This window comes from Haematobia irritans, chromosome 2 (genome assembly GCF_050003625.1).
Source record: "Haematobia irritans isolate KBUSLIRL chromosome 2, ASM5000362v1, whole genome shotgun sequence".
In the NCBI taxonomy this organism is placed as follows: domain Eukaryota; kingdom Metazoa; phylum Arthropoda; class Insecta; order Diptera; family Muscidae; genus Haematobia; species Haematobia irritans.
Window position 1 is genome coordinate 36,508,559 of NC_134398.1, and position 18,506 is coordinate 36,527,064.

General features: G+C 28.6%; 3 protein-coding genes across 3 annotated transcripts; all 3 read left to right on the forward strand.

Annotated features, from left to right (window-relative positions):
• The first annotated feature begins 10,612 nt into the window (after window positions 1-10,612).
• Window positions 10,613-18,292, forward strand: LOC142223936 (uncharacterized). Its single transcript, XM_075293742.1, has 2 exons — window positions 10,613-10,849; window positions 17,016-18,292. The coding sequence occupies exon 2, from the start codon at window positions 17,033-17,035 to the stop codon at window positions 17,972-17,974; it is 942 nt and encodes a 313-aa protein (XP_075149857.1). The 5' UTR covers window positions 10,613-10,849; window positions 17,016-17,032; the 3' UTR covers window positions 17,975-18,292.
• On the forward strand, window positions 11,880-15,535 carry LOC142224526 (uncharacterized). Its single transcript, XM_075294307.1, has 2 exons — window positions 11,880-14,092; window positions 14,278-15,535. The coding sequence occupies exons 1-2, from the start codon at window positions 11,880-11,882 to the stop codon at window positions 15,533-15,535; spliced, it is 3,471 nt and encodes a 1,156-aa protein (XP_075150422.1).
• Window positions 15,562-16,950, forward strand: LOC142224527 (uncharacterized). Its single transcript, XM_075294308.1, has one exon. It carries the CDS (start codon window positions 15,562-15,564, stop codon window positions 16,948-16,950), a length of 1,389 nt encoding a protein of 462 aa, XP_075150423.1.
• Window positions 18,293-18,506: the final 214 nt, after the last annotated feature.

Genomic DNA, 18,506 nt, shown 5'->3' on the forward strand with positions numbered 1-18,506 from the left:
GGTACTTACACACAGAGAAGAGAGTGGTTGCAATTCCGTTGTAGTAATAAACATTCTACATTTAGAAATAAATATAGGTTGTTTATACCAATTTTCTGTATTTATATGTATTTGTCCGTAACTGTAACTATTTGGTGAGACTTTCAACAGAATTTATGTCATGCTACAAAATAAATGGTTGTAGCAACCAAATCTACCTTCTTTGAAAATTTTTGAGTAAAATTAGTTGATACGACCAACCGTAAGGAAATTTTTTAACTATCATTTAGTTGCCAACATTTTCATATAGCATTCACAGCCGAATGACGTTTGAAATTTTTAAATGACATTTGCGTTAAGAAAAATTAATTGAAGTACAAAAATGTATTTTATTTTAAACTTTTAAATCGAAGCAACAAAATGGGTCAAAAATGTCGATGCTTCTCATATCTTCACCATGGATGGGACCGCAACACCTTATGGATAATCTAAGGAGAGGACAATGGTTTGTACTCGATATATTTTTTAGATAATTCAAAATAACTCCATGTACCCCATTGTGATTCAGCTTGGATCCTGGATCCTGTTTGATCCGAATGTTTGTAGGAGTTAAAATCGCGGACTAGTTGAGACCCGAAAATATTATACCCTGCACCATTTGTGAATTGTGGGTTTTTGGACAATATGTGGCCAAATCAGAAGCCGAAGGCCTAACTAACAGACTCTGTAGAAAGTATGCAATTGCGATGTGTAGACTACACATCTACAATATGGGTAAAGCAAATTGTGTGTAAAATGTTGGAATTCTGGCCATATTTCATCAAATCGGAAGAACATATATATGGAGGCTTTATCTAAATCTGAGCCGATTTGGATTTGGAGAATGTGAAATCTACTCTCTGTGTAAAATATCAAGTCAAGTCTTGTTTAGTCTCGTGGGTAAAATATGTATGTGTATTATTGTCATATTTGCCCCTTCAAACCAACATATATTGGAGCTATAACAAAATGAAATAATAATAAAATACTTAATAAAAAACTGTACTTCTCACATTAAAACATTTGATATGGGTAGCGTTATTTAGATAGCGGGACCAATTTTTTTTATAATTCGGTTATATGTACTTCGATGGTTGATCAACACAACCGAATGATGAAGGTGACAGCAGAATTTATTGGTTGACAAAATCAACTCTTTATGTCATGTAAGCCCTCCTTGCCATCATTCGATTGGCAGGACCGAATTATTTGGGAGACACAACTGCCAAGTGATAGTAGCTGCAACTACCAAAAGGAGGTTGGCAATAAATTCGATCGTCCCAACCAATCTGTATTCTCTGTGTAGAGAGCCAGAATTGAAATATGGGGCCCATATACAATAATGAACTTGATATGGACCACTTTTTGTGTGATTGGGGATCGATTTATCTGAGGCCTATATAACTATAGTCCGATATGGACCAAGTTAGGCATGGTTGTTAACGGCCATATACTAGCACAATGTTCCAAATTTCAACTGAATCGGATGAAATTTGCTCCTCCAAGAGGCTCCAAAACCAAATCTCGGGATGGGTTTATATGGGGGCTATATATAATTATGGACCGATGTGGACCAATTCCTACATGGTTGTTAGAGACCATATACTAACATAACGTACCAAATTTCAACCGAATCAAATGAATTTTGCTCTTCCAAGGGGCTCCGGAGGTCAAATCTGGGGATCGGTTTATATGGTGGCTATATATTATTATGGGCCGATGTGTACCAATTTTTGCATGGTTATAGAGACCATATACTAACATCATGTACAAAATTTCAGCCGGATCGGATGAAATTTGCTTCTCTTAGAGGCTCCGCAAGCCAAATCTGGGGATCGGTTTATATGTGGGCTATATATAATTATGGACCGATGTGGACCAATTTTAACATGAATGTTAGAGACCATATACTAACACCACGTACCAAATTTCACCCGGATCGAATGAAATTTGCTTCTCTTAGAGGATCCGCAAGCGAAATCTGGAGGTCCGTTAATATGGGGGCTATATGTAAAATAGTCCGATATGGCCCATTTGCAATATCATCCGACCTACATCAATAACAATTACTTGTGCCAAGTTTGAAGTCGATAGCTTGTTTCGTTCGGAAGTTAGCGTGATTTCAACAGACGGACGGACGGACGGACGGACGGACATGCTTAAATCGACTCAGAATTTCACCACGACCCAGAATATATATACTTTATGGAGTCTTAGAGCAATATTTCGATGTGTTACAAACAGAATGACAAAGTTAATATACCCCCCATCCTATGGGGGAGGGTATAATAAATGATGCAATTAAAAAATTAAGAAAAAAAGATTTTTTTAAATTCAATAAAAAGTTAAATTTGTAAAAAAATGATTGATAATTTTTTCGATACTGTATCACGGTTTGTCAAAATTGCATTTCTATAGAAAATTTTGCCCAAATTTTTTTTCTATAGATAATTTTATTCTATAGAAAATTATATTTCTATTGAAATTTTTTGAAAATGTTATTTTTATAGAAATTTTATTTCTATAGAAAATTTTGTCAAAATTTTTTTCCATAGAAAATTTTGTTCAAAATTTTATTTCCAAAAAAAATTTTGTCAAAATTTTATTTCTATAGATCATGTCAAAATTTTAGTTTTATAGAAAATTTTGTCAAAATTTTATTTCTATAGAAAATTTGGTCAACATTGTATTTCTATAGAAAATTTTGTCAACATTTTATGTCTATAGAAAATTTTATTTCTATAGAAAATTTCCTTATTTTAAAGAAGCAACATCTTTAGTTCGGAATCAATAACAGAATCTTTAAGGGAAGGTCAAAATCTTTCGATCCAATTAATTTTTTTTTGTAGTGTAAAAACAGTTTATTTAATTTATTGTAATTTTTGTTTATTTTTATTTTAAGGTAGACAATGTTACCAAATTAATTAATTTTTAATATTTTAATTTAATATTTTTTAAATATTTTAATACCAACGAAATTTTTTAATTTTATTTTTTAATATTTAAACGAATTTTTTGATTTGCTTTCGAAATTCAAATGTTTATGATATATTTTCAAGAATTTTTTAATATATCTATGCTTATAGGAAATTTTTCGAATAAACAATAATAATTTTTCTTATAAAAAATATTTTTCTTATAAAAAAATAATTTTTCTTATAACAATAATTGTGGATTTTTGTTTATCATATATTTTCCAAAATTTTTTAATATATCTATGCTTATAGGAAAATTTTCGAATAAACAATAATAATTTTTCTTATAAAAAATATTTTTTCTTATAAAAAAAATAATTTTTCTTATAAAAATAATTGTGGATTTTTCTACTTTCTAATGACTGTTATCTATTGTATGACAAGCCCATTGAAATATTATTGGTATTGATTCGATTTCACATCATTTCCGGTTTGACATTTTCATTGCTTTTTTGCAACACTTTTTTTGCTGGGTAGTTTGTCTTCAACATTCCCATGCATAATCTGTTTTATTAAATCAAAATTTTTTTTCAGTGTAATATAATTAATATCGTTATAATTATAAGTTAAAATTAAATTTTCTAGTAGACTGTCTGTGTGTTCTTCTCTACAATGGCAACACTAGCAATACAAAATATCGTATATTGTAAGAGAGCCAGGGAATAAATTCAAAACAAATATCGTAAATACAAAAACAACAAAAGAATAAAAACAGACGTTTCTCTTTGAAATAGCTCTCTTATACTCTCCAATTTTACGTGACAAGAACAGGGTAAATGAACATTTGTTGGGTCAAAAACTCTTAATGCACTGTTCATTGGCTATGCGGTGTAGGAATATTTGTATGTGCCAGTGACTTGCTTTGTTTATTTGATTTTGTGAATTTGTAATCAAAACAAATAAGAATAGCAAACAAAAAAAAAAAAAGAAAATGATATATAAAAATAGCGTTCATTTTGCTTGAGTTAATATCAAATAATGCAAAAATTTTATTTTTTATAGAAAATTTTGTCAAATTTTTTTTCTATAGACAATTTTGTCAAAATTTTATTTCTATAGAAAATTTTGTCTTAATTTTATTTCTATAGAAAGTTTTGTCAAAATTTTATTTCTATAGAAAATTTTATCAAAATGTTACTGCTATAAAAATTTTTATCAAAATTATATTACTATAGAAAATTTTATTTATATAGAAAATTTTACCAAAATTTTATTTCTATAGAAAGTTTTGTCAAAATTTTATTTCTATAGAAAATTTTATCAAAATTTTATTTCTATAGAAAATTTTATCAAAATTTTATTTCTATAGAAAATTTTATCAAAATGTTACTGTTATAGAAAATTTAGTCAAAATTTTATTTCTATAGAAAATTTTGTCAAAATTTTATTTCTATAGAAAGTTTTGTCAAAATTTTATTTCTATAGAAAATTTTATCAAAATGTTATTTCTATAGAAAATTTTATCAAAATGTTACTGCTATAGAAAATTTTGTCAAAATTTTATTTCTATAGAAAGTTGTGTCAAAATTTTATTTCTATAGAAAATTTTATCAAAATTTTATTTCTATAGAAAATTTTCAATATTATTATTTCTTTTTTTTAATTTTATCAAAAATTTTATTACTATAGAAAATTTTATCAAAATTTTATTTCTATAGAAAATTTTGTCAAAATTTTATTTCTATAGACATTTTTGTCAAAATTTTATTTCTATAGAAAATTTTATCAAAATTTTATTTCTATAGAAAATTTTATCAAAATTTTATTTCTATAGAAAATTTTATTTTTTTTTTATTTTTTAATTTTATCAAAATTTTATTACTATAGAAAATTTTATCAAAATTTTATTTCTATAGAAAATTTTCAATATTATTTTTTTTTTTTTAATCTTATCAAAAATTTTACTGCTATAGAAAATTTTGTCAAAACTTTATTTCTATAGAAAGTTTTGTCAAAATTTTATTTCTATAGAAAGTTTTGTCAAAATTTTATTTCTATAGAAAATTTTATCAAAATTTTATTTCTACAGAAAATTTTAACAAAACTGTTACTGCTATAGAAAGTTTTGTCAAAATTTGATTTCTATGGAAAATGTTATTTCTATAGAAAGTTTTATCAAAATTTTATTTCTATAGAAAGTTTTGTCAAAATTTTATTTCTATAGAAAGTTTTGTCAAAATTTTATTTCTATAGAAAATTTTATCAAAATGTTACTGCTATAGCAAATTATCAAAATTTTATTTCTATAGAAAATTTTGTCAAAATTTTATTTCTATAGAAAATTTTGTCAAAATTTTATTCCTATAGAAATGTCACTGCTATAGAAAATTTTAGCAAAATTTTATTACTATAGAAAAAAAAAGTTTTGTCAAAATTTTATTTCTATAGAAAATTTTATCAAAATGTTATTTCTATAGAAAATTTTATCAAAATGTTACTGCTATAGAAAATTCTGTCAAAATTTTATTTCTATAGAAAATTTTGTCAAAATTTTATTTCTATAGAAAATTTTATCAAAATGTTATTTCTATAGAAAATTTTATCAAAATGTTACTGCTATAGAAATTTTTAACAAAATTTTATTACTAAAAATTTTATTTCCATAGAAACTTTGTCAAAATTTTATTTCTATAGAAAATTTTATCAAAATTTTATTTCTATAGAAAATTTTGTCTTAATTTTATTTCTATAGAAAGTTGTGTCAAAATTTTATTTCTATAGAAAATTTTAAATTTTATTTTTTTTTTTTAAATTTTATCAAAAATGTTATTACTATAGAAAATTTTATCAAAATTTTATTTCTATAGAAAATTTTGTCAAAATTTTATTTCTATAGAAATTTTTGTCAAAATTTTATTTCTATAGAAAATTTTATCGAAATTTTATTTCTATAGAAAATTTTCTCAAAATTTTATTTCTATAGAAAATTTTATTTTTTTTTTATTTTTTAATTTTATCAAAATTTTATTACTATAGAAAATTTTATTAAAATTTTATTTCTATAGAAAATTTTATCAAAATTTTACTGCTATAGAAAATTTTGTCAAAACTTTATTTCTATAGAAAGTTTTGTCAAAATTTTATTTCTATAGAAAGTTTTGTCAAAATTTTATTTCTATAGAAAATTTTATCAAAATTTTATTTCTACAGAAAATTTTAACAAAATGTTACTGCTATAGAAAGTTTTGTCAAAATTTGATTTCTATGGAAAATTTTATTTCTATAGAAAGTTTTATCAAAATTTTATTTCTATAGAAAGTTTTGTCAAAATTTCATTTCTATAGAAAATTTTATCAAAATGTTACTGCTACAGAAAATTATTAAAATTTTATTACTATAGAAAATTTTATCAAAATTTTATTTCTATAGATAATTTTGTCAAAATTTTATTTCTATAGAAAATTTTGTCAAAATTTTATTTCTATACAAAATTTTGTCAAAATTTTATTTCTATAGAAAATTTTATCTAAATGTCACTGCTATAGAAAATTTTAGCAACATTTTATTACTATAGAAAAAAAAAAATTTTGTCAAAATTTTATTTCTATAGAACATTTTATCAAAATTGTATTTCTATAGAAAATTTTATCAAAATTTTATTTCTATAGAAAATTTTGTCAAAATTTTATTTCTATAGAAATTTTTGTCAAAATTTTATTTCTATAGAAAATTTTATCGAAATTTTATTTCTATAGAAAATTTTCTCAAAATTTTATTTCTATAGAAAATTTTATTTTTTTTTTATTTTTTAATTTTATCAAAATTTTATTACTATAGAAAATTTTATCAAAATTTTATTTCTATAGAAAATTTTATCAAAATTTTACTGCTATAGAAAATTTTGTCAAAACTTTATTTCTATAGAAAGTTTTGTCAAAATTTTATTTCTATAGAAAGTTTTGTCAAAATTTTATTTCTATAGAAAATTTTATCAAAATTTTATTTCTACAGAAAATTTTAACAAAATGTTACTGCTATAGAAAGTTTTGTCAAAATTTGATTTCTATGGAAAATTTTATTTCTATAGAAAGTTTTATCAAAATTTTATTTCTATAGAAAGTTTTGTCAAAATTTCATTTCTATAGAAAATTTTATCAAAATGTTACTGCTACAGAAAATTATTAAAATTTTATTACTATAGAAAATTTTATCAAAATTTTATTTCTATAGATAATTTTGTCAAAATTTTATTTCTATAGAAAATTTTGTCAAAATTTTATTTCTATACAAAATTTTGTCAAAATTTTATTTCTATAGAAAATTTTATCTAAATGTCACTGCTATAGAAAATTTTAGCAACATTTTATTACTATAGAAAAAAAAAAGTTTTGTCAAAATTTTATTTCTATAGAACATTTTATCAAAATTGTATTTCTATAGAAAATTTTGTCAACATTTTATTTCAATAGAAAATTTTGTCAAAATTTTATTTCTATAGAAAGTTTTGTCAAAATTTTATTTCTATAAAAAATTTTATCAAAATTTTATTTCTATAGAAAATTTTCTCAAAATTTTATTTCTATAGAAAATTTTATTTTTTTTTTATTTTTTAATTTTATCAAAATTTTATTACTATAGAAAATTTTACCAAAATTTTATTTCTATAGAAAATTTTATCAAAATTTTACTGCTATAGAAAATTTTGTCAAAACTTTATTTCTATAGAAAGTTTTGTCAAAATTTTATTTCTATAGAAAGTTTTGTCAAAATTTTATTTCTATAGAAAATTTTATCAAAATTTTATTTCTACAGAAAATTTTAACAAAATGTTACTGCTATAGAAAGTTTTGTCAAAATTTGATTTCTATGGAAAATTTTATTTCTATAGAAAGTTTTATCAAAATTTTATTTCTATAGAAAGTTTTGTCAAAATTTCATTTCTATAGAAAATTTTATCAAAATGTTACTGCTACAGAAAATTATTAAAATTTTATTACTATAGAAAATTTTATCAAAATTTTATTTCTATAGATAATTTTGTCAAAATTTTATTTCTATAGAAAATTTTGTCAAAATTTTATTTCTATACAAAATTTTGTCAAAATTTTATTTCTATAGAAAATTTTATCTAAATGTCACTGCTATAGAAAATTTTAGCAACATTTTATTACTATAGAAAAAAAAAGTTTTGTCAAAATTTTATTTATATAGAAAGTTTTGTCAAAATGTTATTTCTATAGAACATTTTATCAAAATTTTATTTCTATAGAAAATTTTGTCTACATTTTATTTCTATAGAAAGTTTTGTCAAAATTTTATTTCTATAAAAAATTTTATCAAAATTTTATTTCTATAGAAAATTTTATTTCTATAGAAAATTTTGTCACAATTTTATATACAAGATTTTGCCAAATTTTTATTTCTATACAAAATTTTGTCAAAATTCTATTTCTTTAGAAAATTTTCTCAAAATTTTATTTCTATTGACAATTTTGTCAAAGTTTTTATTTGCAAATTAATTTTCTTATGTGTACACTCAAAAAAAATTGAACTCTCTATTTCACTAAAGCCAGTTTAACTTTATTTTAGTTCATGGAATTATTATGCTTGGAGAAAGTTTTCTTTACTCTAATAATTTGTTGCGTACATTAGTTACATGAACTAAACAAATGGAAAAAATTATACACAAATGAAGTAAACACTTTTACTAAATTCGTACTTCTCATAAAATAGTTCATTATTTCTTAAGATTTGTAAATTTTACTACACATGCGTCCATCATCAACTTCGTTTGTCCTAAAGACATTCTTGCAATTTTGAACTCCAATTTTTTCTTTCAAACTACAAAATTTTCTTTTACAAGTGAAAAAAAAATTATTGTGTCTAATAAATTTTCTTGAATTTGTCGAAAATTTTTTGTGATATCGGCTTGATGTCAGCATTTGTAATACTGTTTAGATACAATTTTTTAAAAATATTCAAAATTTTCCAAAATTAACTAAATGTTTTCTTCCTGGTGGGTTCACTGTTTTTTCAGTATATACCAATTATATATTTGTTTTAGTTTCTTTTACGTCTAATGCTTAATTTTTACTATATACTTCAAGGAAAAAATGCTAAAGTAACAAAAAGAACTCATTAAACAACACTTCAACATTTAAGCAAATCAATATTCATTGTGTAATCATTGTTAGAGCATTGCTGAAAGTCTATTCGTCTAGTCATTCAAACCTAAAAATAAACTCAACGACGTTGTCGTGTTCAAACTTTATGCACGCCAAAATTTCTTTTGCTACTTGCTGCTGTTACTTCCTCAAAGACATTTCGACAAGAAATTTAACCTTTTGGGCAAAGAAAAAAAAAACACTAACAAACAAAAAAAGATTCCCATCAAGAATCACTTCATTTAGCTGAACAAGGCAGTAATAAAAATAAAAAAAAACGCTACGAAACTTTGCTGTTAAACTATAAAAAGAAATGTCGGGGCCATTTTCACAGGATTCCATTAGCGATGTAGTATAGAAATTAAAAAAATGTAATATTTTTCTATTATATTTTTAATGCAAAATATTTTGTCATTTAATTAAAATGTTAATTGTTTAATTTTACAATGTGTTGAACCCACTGTTCAACAATGTAAAGTCACCAAGACAACATGAACTTTTTGTACCTTTTTTATATGAATTTTGTACCTCTTATATTCTTGATCTCTTCTAATGAATTCTCTTATGTTTAATTTGTTACTTTTACTAATACATTTACACATTATAAATGTCATATATATGTATGTCTTGAAGAAAAGTACTTAACGCTTGGAGCGTTTGTAACCGCCATATTTAATTTAGTTCTAATATAGTACTCAATAAAGCAAGAAGCTTTAAATTGTTCTTCCCAAGGAAATCTTTGAAAGTGTTTTATTTCTTTGGGAAATCATCTTTAAACCCCCTGAATTCTGGGACCCATATACCAGAATTCTTCATGGTCCTTCTCACAATCTTAGCGGAGTCTAGGATTGGATGGAATCAGTGGACGTGTCCAGATCGTCAACTCCCCAAAAGGAAAAGCCTACGTGACTTGATGGTTGCTGATCCCCGCTCTGATAGACGTCAGTAACAACAACAACGACAGCACGTTGGATAAGCCGATAGAAGAAATTCCCAGACATTTGCTTCTATCTTCAAACCTATTAAAGAAGACAAGAAAAGACATACATCACCACGAGAGAACAGTTGCAAATCCAAAGAAAAGAGAAAAGTGCAAAGGAGTTCCAACAGGTATGGACAGAGGGGAGAGTGCAGGTATGTACAATGAAAACTTGCATTGAATTTTTTGATCATTGGTAAATCAAACGGAAGAATTCTCCTCGAAAAAATATAATGAAAGCTAATGTTCATTAAAAAACCCATGAAAATTTATAAAAGATATTAAAAATCGTTTAAAACTATTAATAAACGTAAATTTAAATGAAATAAATAATTCGGTCATCATTCGTACTAACAATTCATTGTAAACCATTCGTGCCATCAAATACCATCACTGATAAACGACAAATCGGTTTAGAACTAATTGTACCAAAGTGCCATCACTGATATGTCAAAATCATAAAATGCCAACACTGACATAGAATAAGGAGAGAGAACAACAAATTTAACAAAAGTGATCGGTAACAAACGGGAAAATTAATTCGGATTTTGTTTTATAAAATATTGTAATAAAAAGTGGTTTTTATAATTAAAAAACATAAGAAGAAATTATTTGTGAATGTGTTCTATCGATTGAATGTGGCACGAACTGAAAAATAATTCGAAAAGCTACTAAAAAAGACAATATAAAAAACATTCATTTGCATAAGGAATAGCCGTCTCCTTGACAAAGTAATTACCAATAAAATTATTCCACACCAATTAAGGAAGAGGGTGAGTGTTTTTATTTAAATATTTTCCAAATATTTCATGGTTTTTTGGTGCAAAAATTATTCGCGAAAAAGGCAAATAAAAGGAAAAAGAAAGAATCAAAGTACCGGTGCAAAACAAAAACCTGACCTACATTAACATCGATGGAGTTACCAGATTGGAGTGAAACAACATTACTGCGGGATAAAATTTTTCCATCGTGGGAGTTAAAAATTTAGTGAAATGCAACGAAAATAATTGAAAATTAAATGAAAGTTAATGAAAAATTAAAGAATAATTGTGAATTTAACCAAAATATGCGCGCGTCGTGAAAATATTTGAAATATATAAAATAAACACAAATGAGTGACATTCAAATAATTTTTTCCGATTGGAATTTTTTATTCACAACAACAACTAAACATCCCAAAGACAAATATAAGTTTCTCCAAGAATTGTAATTTTTGCATTGCGGTATTTTTCCAAAAAATAACCTTGAAATTGTTTCAAGGTTAAAAAATGATAATAGAAGAAGAAAAAATTCGTGCTATTTCGATACATAATATTGGACATAACGGTTAACAAATTTCTTATGAGGAAAATAAAACCAAAGCAAAATCAAAGAAAATTTTTTGAAGGCATAAAGATGTTACCATTGTTTTGATAAATGTTTTTAAAAAAGTGGGATTTATAAATTTCTCCACGAAACAATTTTGTATCAAAATAATTGAAAATTTTGAGTTTTTGAGATATAACAAAGAAACTTTAAATTTTTAAACGGTGAATTGATAAAACAAAACCAATAAATATTTGTTCGCGAAAATTACAAGAATTACAGAAAAGTTGGTAAAAATTATTTATTTGTTTCCGGCACGTTATGACAAAAAAGAAAACAAAAATGTCGTCGGTACGTAAATTTAATTTTGATCACAAACAATTAGTTTCATTTTGTGATAAATTCAAAAGTGAACATGAAAATTATGATAATGACGCAATTTTGGAAGTAAAACATTCCGAGTTGGAGAGAAGGTGGAACAAAGTTCTTGAAAGTTTAATGACCACTACAGATGAAGATGATGGTGAAAACATCCAAAAATTTGATGAAGCATCGGAGAAATATCAAGATTGCAAAGTAAAAATTATTGAAATAATTCAAAACAAATTGCGACCAAAGGTACATGAAAGTACCCGAAATGATGTCTCCATGACGTATCAAAATGTATCAAATTTGAAACTTCCACCTTGTGATACCCATCCATTTGAGGGAGGTTTTTCAAAGTGGCCAGCGTTCAGGGATATTTTTCAAGCTGTGTTCATTAATCATCCTGGTTTATCTCAAGCACAAAAATTGTACCATTTGCGATGCAAAACAAGAGGTGAAGTATTACAAATAGTCCAAAGATTTGATCTAGTGGATTCAAATTTCGTTTTGGCTTGGGAAGCATTAAAAAATAGATATGAGAATACACGAATTCTCGTTCATCAACAGATGAAAAAGCTTTTTGGTGCTCCAGTCGCCTCCAGTGAAACACCGAAATCAATCCGTCAAATTCAAAGTTGCATAAATGATAGTGTATCCATCTTCAAATCTTTTAAAGTGAAAACTGACGAGTGGGATCCTATCTTGATACATTTATGCTCAACTAAATTACCAGAAGAGACCCTCAGAGCTTGGGAAGATTCATTAAGTGACCATAAGGAGTTGCCATCATGGTCACAATTGGACGCTTTTTTATCAAAAAGAATAGAGATTTTGGAAACTATAACAGATTTTAAAAAGCCCAATCACAAAGAAAATCAAAATTCAAAATCTCAAATTTTTTATTCGCAATCTGAAGGAGAAAACAATAAAATGTGTAAGAAATGTAAACGAAATCATAGTCTTCGTCATTGTAAACAATTCAAATCGTTAACTCCTCAAGAGAGATTAAAATTTGTATACGCGAATAAATACTGTGCAAATTGTTTGTCTCCAAATCATTTCAAGTCGAAATGTTCCAGTAATTTGTCATGTGTCAAATGTAAGAAAAAACATCACACAATGCTTCATTTGGAAAAGTATGAAAACAATAGAAATAGTCATCGAGAAAATTCTCCGACCAATAATTCAAATGACAATCGATATTTAGATCTTCCAAGTTCATCAAATGTTTCTAATGAAGAAAATAACAACCAAAATGATGCTGTGCAAGTCCATTTCGCCCAGAACAATGGTGCAACAGTTTTACCAACCGCTTTAATTAATTTAGTGTATGCTGGTGAAAAATTTTTGGTTCGTGCACTTCTTGATGGCGGTTCTGAGAGAAGTTTTATAACAAAACGAATTCAACAACAATTAAAACTTCCAATACGTCGTCATAATAATCAAATATCAGGTCTAGGAGGAACTGTTGTTGGAAATTCCAATGGAACTTGTTACGTCGAAGTCCAGTCAAGGAATACAAATTTCTCCATGAAAATTAACATGATTATTGTTCCAAAATTAGCTCATTTGCTTCCAGCAAAACAAGTGAAAGTCCAAGATATAGGGGATCTTTCTAATTTTGAGCTGGCGGATCCATATTTTTATAAACCATCACCTATAGATGTGATTATTGGAAGTGATTACTTACCCCAAATCAATATGGAAGGCATTCGTCTAGATATCGCCCAAGGATTGGAAGTAAGAGAATCCAAATTCGGCTGGTATTTGTCCGGCCCCATGCCAATTTCGGAAATAAATTCTTTTTCTACTTTAGTTTGTGATTACGACTATACCGATCTAAATGAACAATTAAAGAAATTTTGGGAAATTGAAGAAGCCGAATTTCGTCCACCTGTACATGATAATGATTCATACTGCGAAGAATACTTCAAAAGAACTACAATTCGTGATGAAAATGGTAGATATGTGGTGCGACTTCCTTTCCGGCCAGAATTTCCCCAAGAAATATTCCTAGGTGCCTCCAAAAAGAGCGCGTTGGCTCAATACTTAAGAATGGATAAAAATTTGGAGAAAACGCCTGATTTGAAGAAGGAATATAATAAAGTTTTGCAGGAATATATAGATTTGGATCATATGGAGCCTGTAAATCATCAAGAAGAAGGTGGAGAAAAGCAGATGTCATTTTTCTTACCCCATCATGCGGTAGTGAAACCGAACAGAAAATCCACAAAAGTCAGGGTGGTTTTTAATGGGTCGAAGAAAACATCAAATGGAATTTCTCTTAATAATGTGCTGCTTCAAGGACCAACTTTATTGGCTGATTTAACGCAAATAATTCTAGGGTGGAGATTTTACCAATATGTCTTCACAGGTGACATCGAGAAGATGTACCGACAGGTTTTGCTTCACCCAGAAGACAGAAAATATCAATTAATTTTCTTTCGCTCCAATTCGATGATCAAGTCAAAATTTACCAATTAAAAACAGTGACTTTTGGAATCAATTGCGCACCTTTTTTGGCAATAAGGTCATTGATTCAACTCAGCGAAGACTGTAAGGAAAATTTTGAATTAGGTTCTCATGTTCTACGAAATGAAACCTATGTGGATGATGTTTTGTCAGGAGGACATGACATCGAAGAAGCTAAAGCAAAGCAGTTGCAGCTAATGCAGATTCTAAAATCTGCAAACTTCCCCTTGAAGAAGATTACTTCTAATAATGATCTACTTCTTCAACATTTGGCCCGGGAAGATCTTCTTGATGAAGATTTTTTGAAGTTTGATGAATCCAGCACAACAAAAACTTTGGGCATCCGCTGGAATGCCAAGTCTGATGAATTCTTTTACAAGGTTGAGTCTATAGAAAAGAATGTAGTGACAACAAAAAGAATTATCCTATCCGTGATTGCAAGGATATATGATCCTCTTGGTTGGCTTGGTCCAATAATTATCATTGCTAAATTATTGATGCAAAGTTTATGGCAAGAAAAGATTGATTGGAATGATCCAGTACCTTCAAATTTACTAGTAACTTGGAATAAATTTGTGGACAATTTATCTGTTGTTTCGACTTTGAGAATCCCAAGGTGGGTCGAATTTTCTCCAAGAAAGCGAATCCAAATACATGGATTTTCCGATGCTTCGGAGAGAGCTTACTGCGGTGCTATTTACCTTCGTGTTCAAGATTCTGAAGGTGTTATTTCAAGCCACTTGCTGATAGCAAAAACCAAAATAGCTCCTTTGAAAAGCATAACAATACCAAAATTGGAACTGTGCGGTGCTCTTTTGATGGCAAAACTTATGAAATCTCTCAGCGTAAAATGTGACTTTGAAAAATTCTACTGGACTGATTCATCTATAGTCCTAGGATGGTTGCAGAAATCGCCACAATCACTGAAAACTTTTGTAGCAAATCGTGTTACAAAACTTAACGACATGTCAGATGTGGATCGCTGGAGACATGTTTCTACTGAAGACAACCCAGCAGACTTAGGAACGCGTGGTTCTACTCCGCAAGAACTCCAAAAAAATATGCTATGGTGGCATGGGCCTCCTTGGCTTCAAACTCAAGAAGAACATTGGCCCAAACCAAGAACTTTCGATCCTACCGATATTGAAACAAAAAAGACATCAAATTTTCATCTCGAAATACAAAATGAAGATTTCATAAATCGTTTTTCATCATATAATAAAGCTATTCGAGTTTTGTGTCAAATATATCGGTTCATCAAAAAATGTCAACATAAACTTCACCAAGAGGGTGAAGCGTTATCTACGATGAAATAACTTTTGCAAAATATCGATTAATAATTATGGCACAGAAGGCACATTATGCTCAGGAGTACGAGCAACTTGAACCAAAACTGCCTCTCAGTAAGAAAAGTACAATTTTAACGTTGACCCCATTCTTAGACAAAAATGGATTAATAAGAGTTGGTGGAAGGCTAAATAATTCTGGATTTAGCTATGAAGAGCGACATCCGGTCCTCATACCTGATAAATCTCATCTATCAGTACTTTTTGTGAATTATGCACACGAAATACTTTTGCATGCAGAACATGGAGTTATGCTACGATATATAAGACAGGGTTTTTATATTCCTCGCCTTCGAAATGCTATCAGAAAAACTATTCGCAATTGCCGAAAATGTACGATTTATAAACACAAATTCCACAATCAACTTATGGCATCATTACCACAAGAAAGAGTTAATTTCTCTCCTCCATTCACCTATACTGGAGTCGATTTTGCCGGCCCATTCAGCATCAAATCGTCATCACTCAAAAATGCTAAGGTGTTAAAAAGTTATGCAGCGGTATTTGTATGTTTTACTACGAGATCTGTCCACTTGGAGTGTTGCTCAGATCTGTCAGCTGATGCCTTCCTGGCCACATTTAGCAGATTTGTTGGTCGTCGAGGGCTACCAAAAACTCTATTCTCCGACAATGGGAGAAATTTCATAGGCGCTAATCGAAAACTCCTAGAAGAGCACAACTTATTTCTCAAAGAAGTGGGAGATAACTTGGGCAAAATATACAGTCCACAAGGGTTTACATGGCCTTTTATACCACCATATGCTCCTCATATGGGCGGCCTGTGGGAGGCTGCCGTCAAATCTATGAAAACCCACTTAAAAAAGGTAACAACTAATTGGAACTTTACATTTGAAGAGTTTACGACTTTGCTGGTTCGTGTTGAAGCAGTTTTAAACTCAAGACCACTATGTCCGATTTCAGAAGACCCAGATGAACTTCTGCCGCTGACACCAGGTCACTTTTTACGTGGAGCTTCCTTGACAGCTCCCCCTGAGTCTTCGGCCACCCCTCCATTAAAATCTCTATCATATATAAATAGATGGCAGAGATTAAAGGCATTATTTCACATATTCAGCCAAAGGTGGAAATCAGAATATGTGACAGAAATGCAAAGGCGATATAAGTGGAAATCGAGCAGAAACAACATCAAAGAAGGAGATGTAGTCATCGTTAAAGAGGAATCATTGCCGCCAACGGAATGGTGTCTTGGGCGAATTGTGAAAACGTTTTGCGGAAAAGATAATAATGTCAGAGTAGCTGAAATTAAAACCAAAGATGGCATAATTGTAAGGTCAATCGTAAAGATATGTCTTCTTCCTACATCTGAAAACACTTCTCTTCCTAAAACGCCAATAGAAACACCATTAAAACCAAAAACTCAATGATCAAAACAAACGATGCAAGTTTTTCATTGTATGTATTCTGTTCTCTTTTTCTCTTTCCATTTCAGATACCGTTGTCAACAACATGTCTCACTGGGTAATAAAACCAAGATGTTTCCTCTGTGGCCGCAATCAACCGTTAAAGTATTGCCTTAGATTCCGAAATATGACCATTCGCGAACGACGAGCTGCATTAGAAGGTCAAGACGTATGCCTTAATTGTTTTGGCTTTGGACATACTCGATCGAATTGCCCTTCCGACAACAGATGTCAACTTTGCGATGAAAAACATCATACCATGATCCATGTCGATAACTTTGAAGAAATCCCGACCTTCGAAGAAACCATCGAAAGCTCATCTTTTAATGATGAAAAGGAAAATGATCATGTCTCCATGACTGCCAACTCATCTATTAATGCATCATTTGAATCGATGCCATTTTATATGCAAATGATAACTTATGCAGGTGCATTGCCGCATGATTGGACTACTCCAAATGAATACCGTCGCCTAGCTCCTGTAATCCAATGCGAATTATCGGGTGGAGGAACCCAAAAATCTTTCACATTTCTACTAGAAACAAGAGTGGCTAAATCTTTTCTGATATTTGAGAGTGTGAAAGAATTTTCTCATCTACACCGTACGAAACACGAGATATCATCTGGTTCTTTTTACATTCACCTTCCTGAAATGCCACTTAGACACCGATTTGTTATTGCACGCAGAATACCATTTTTTGTACCACCCGCTGTACGGATTCCATCGCTTATGAGTTACTTTCAAGGCCTCAAAATGGCTCATCCTCAACCTTTTACATACGGTCAAATTGATGGTGTAATCGGTAAAGATTTGGAAGAGTATATCATCCAAGGTGAATCATCAAAATGTGAAAAGAATCCATCAATATTGGTCACAAAGACTGTGTTTGGTCTAGTGGTGAGTGGCAGTGCAGCAAGAAGCAACATACCGTTCTTGAAGTCGTTGGCTCCCCTTGTGCGTCGAGAAAATGGCCCATTTGGAAACTAAAGCTTTATTTCCCAATTCATACCCGGGAGTATGTTGAACCCACTGTTCAACAATGTAAAGTCACCAAGACAACATGAACTTTTTGTACCTTTTTTATATGAATTTTGTACCTCTTATATTCTTGATCTCTTCTAATGAATTCTCTTATGTTTAATTTGTTACTTTTACTAATACATTTACACATTATAAATGTCATATATATGTATGTCTTGAAGAAAAGTACTTAACGCTTGGAGCGTTTGTAACCGCCATATTTAATTTAGTTCTAATATAGTACTCAATAAAGCAAGAAGCTTTAAATTGTTCTTCCCAAGGAAATCTTTGAAAGTGTTTTATTTCTTTGGGAAATCATCTTTAAACCCCCTGAATTCTGGGACCCATATACCAGAATTCTTCACAATGCAACATTTTACAATCATATCCTTAATAGATTTTATTTTTTTAATTTGATTAAAAAGTTAACTGTATCAGTTAAGTTTTTACTTAAATACGTTTTCAACTTCGATTTGTTATTTGAAAATATTTTTGGTGA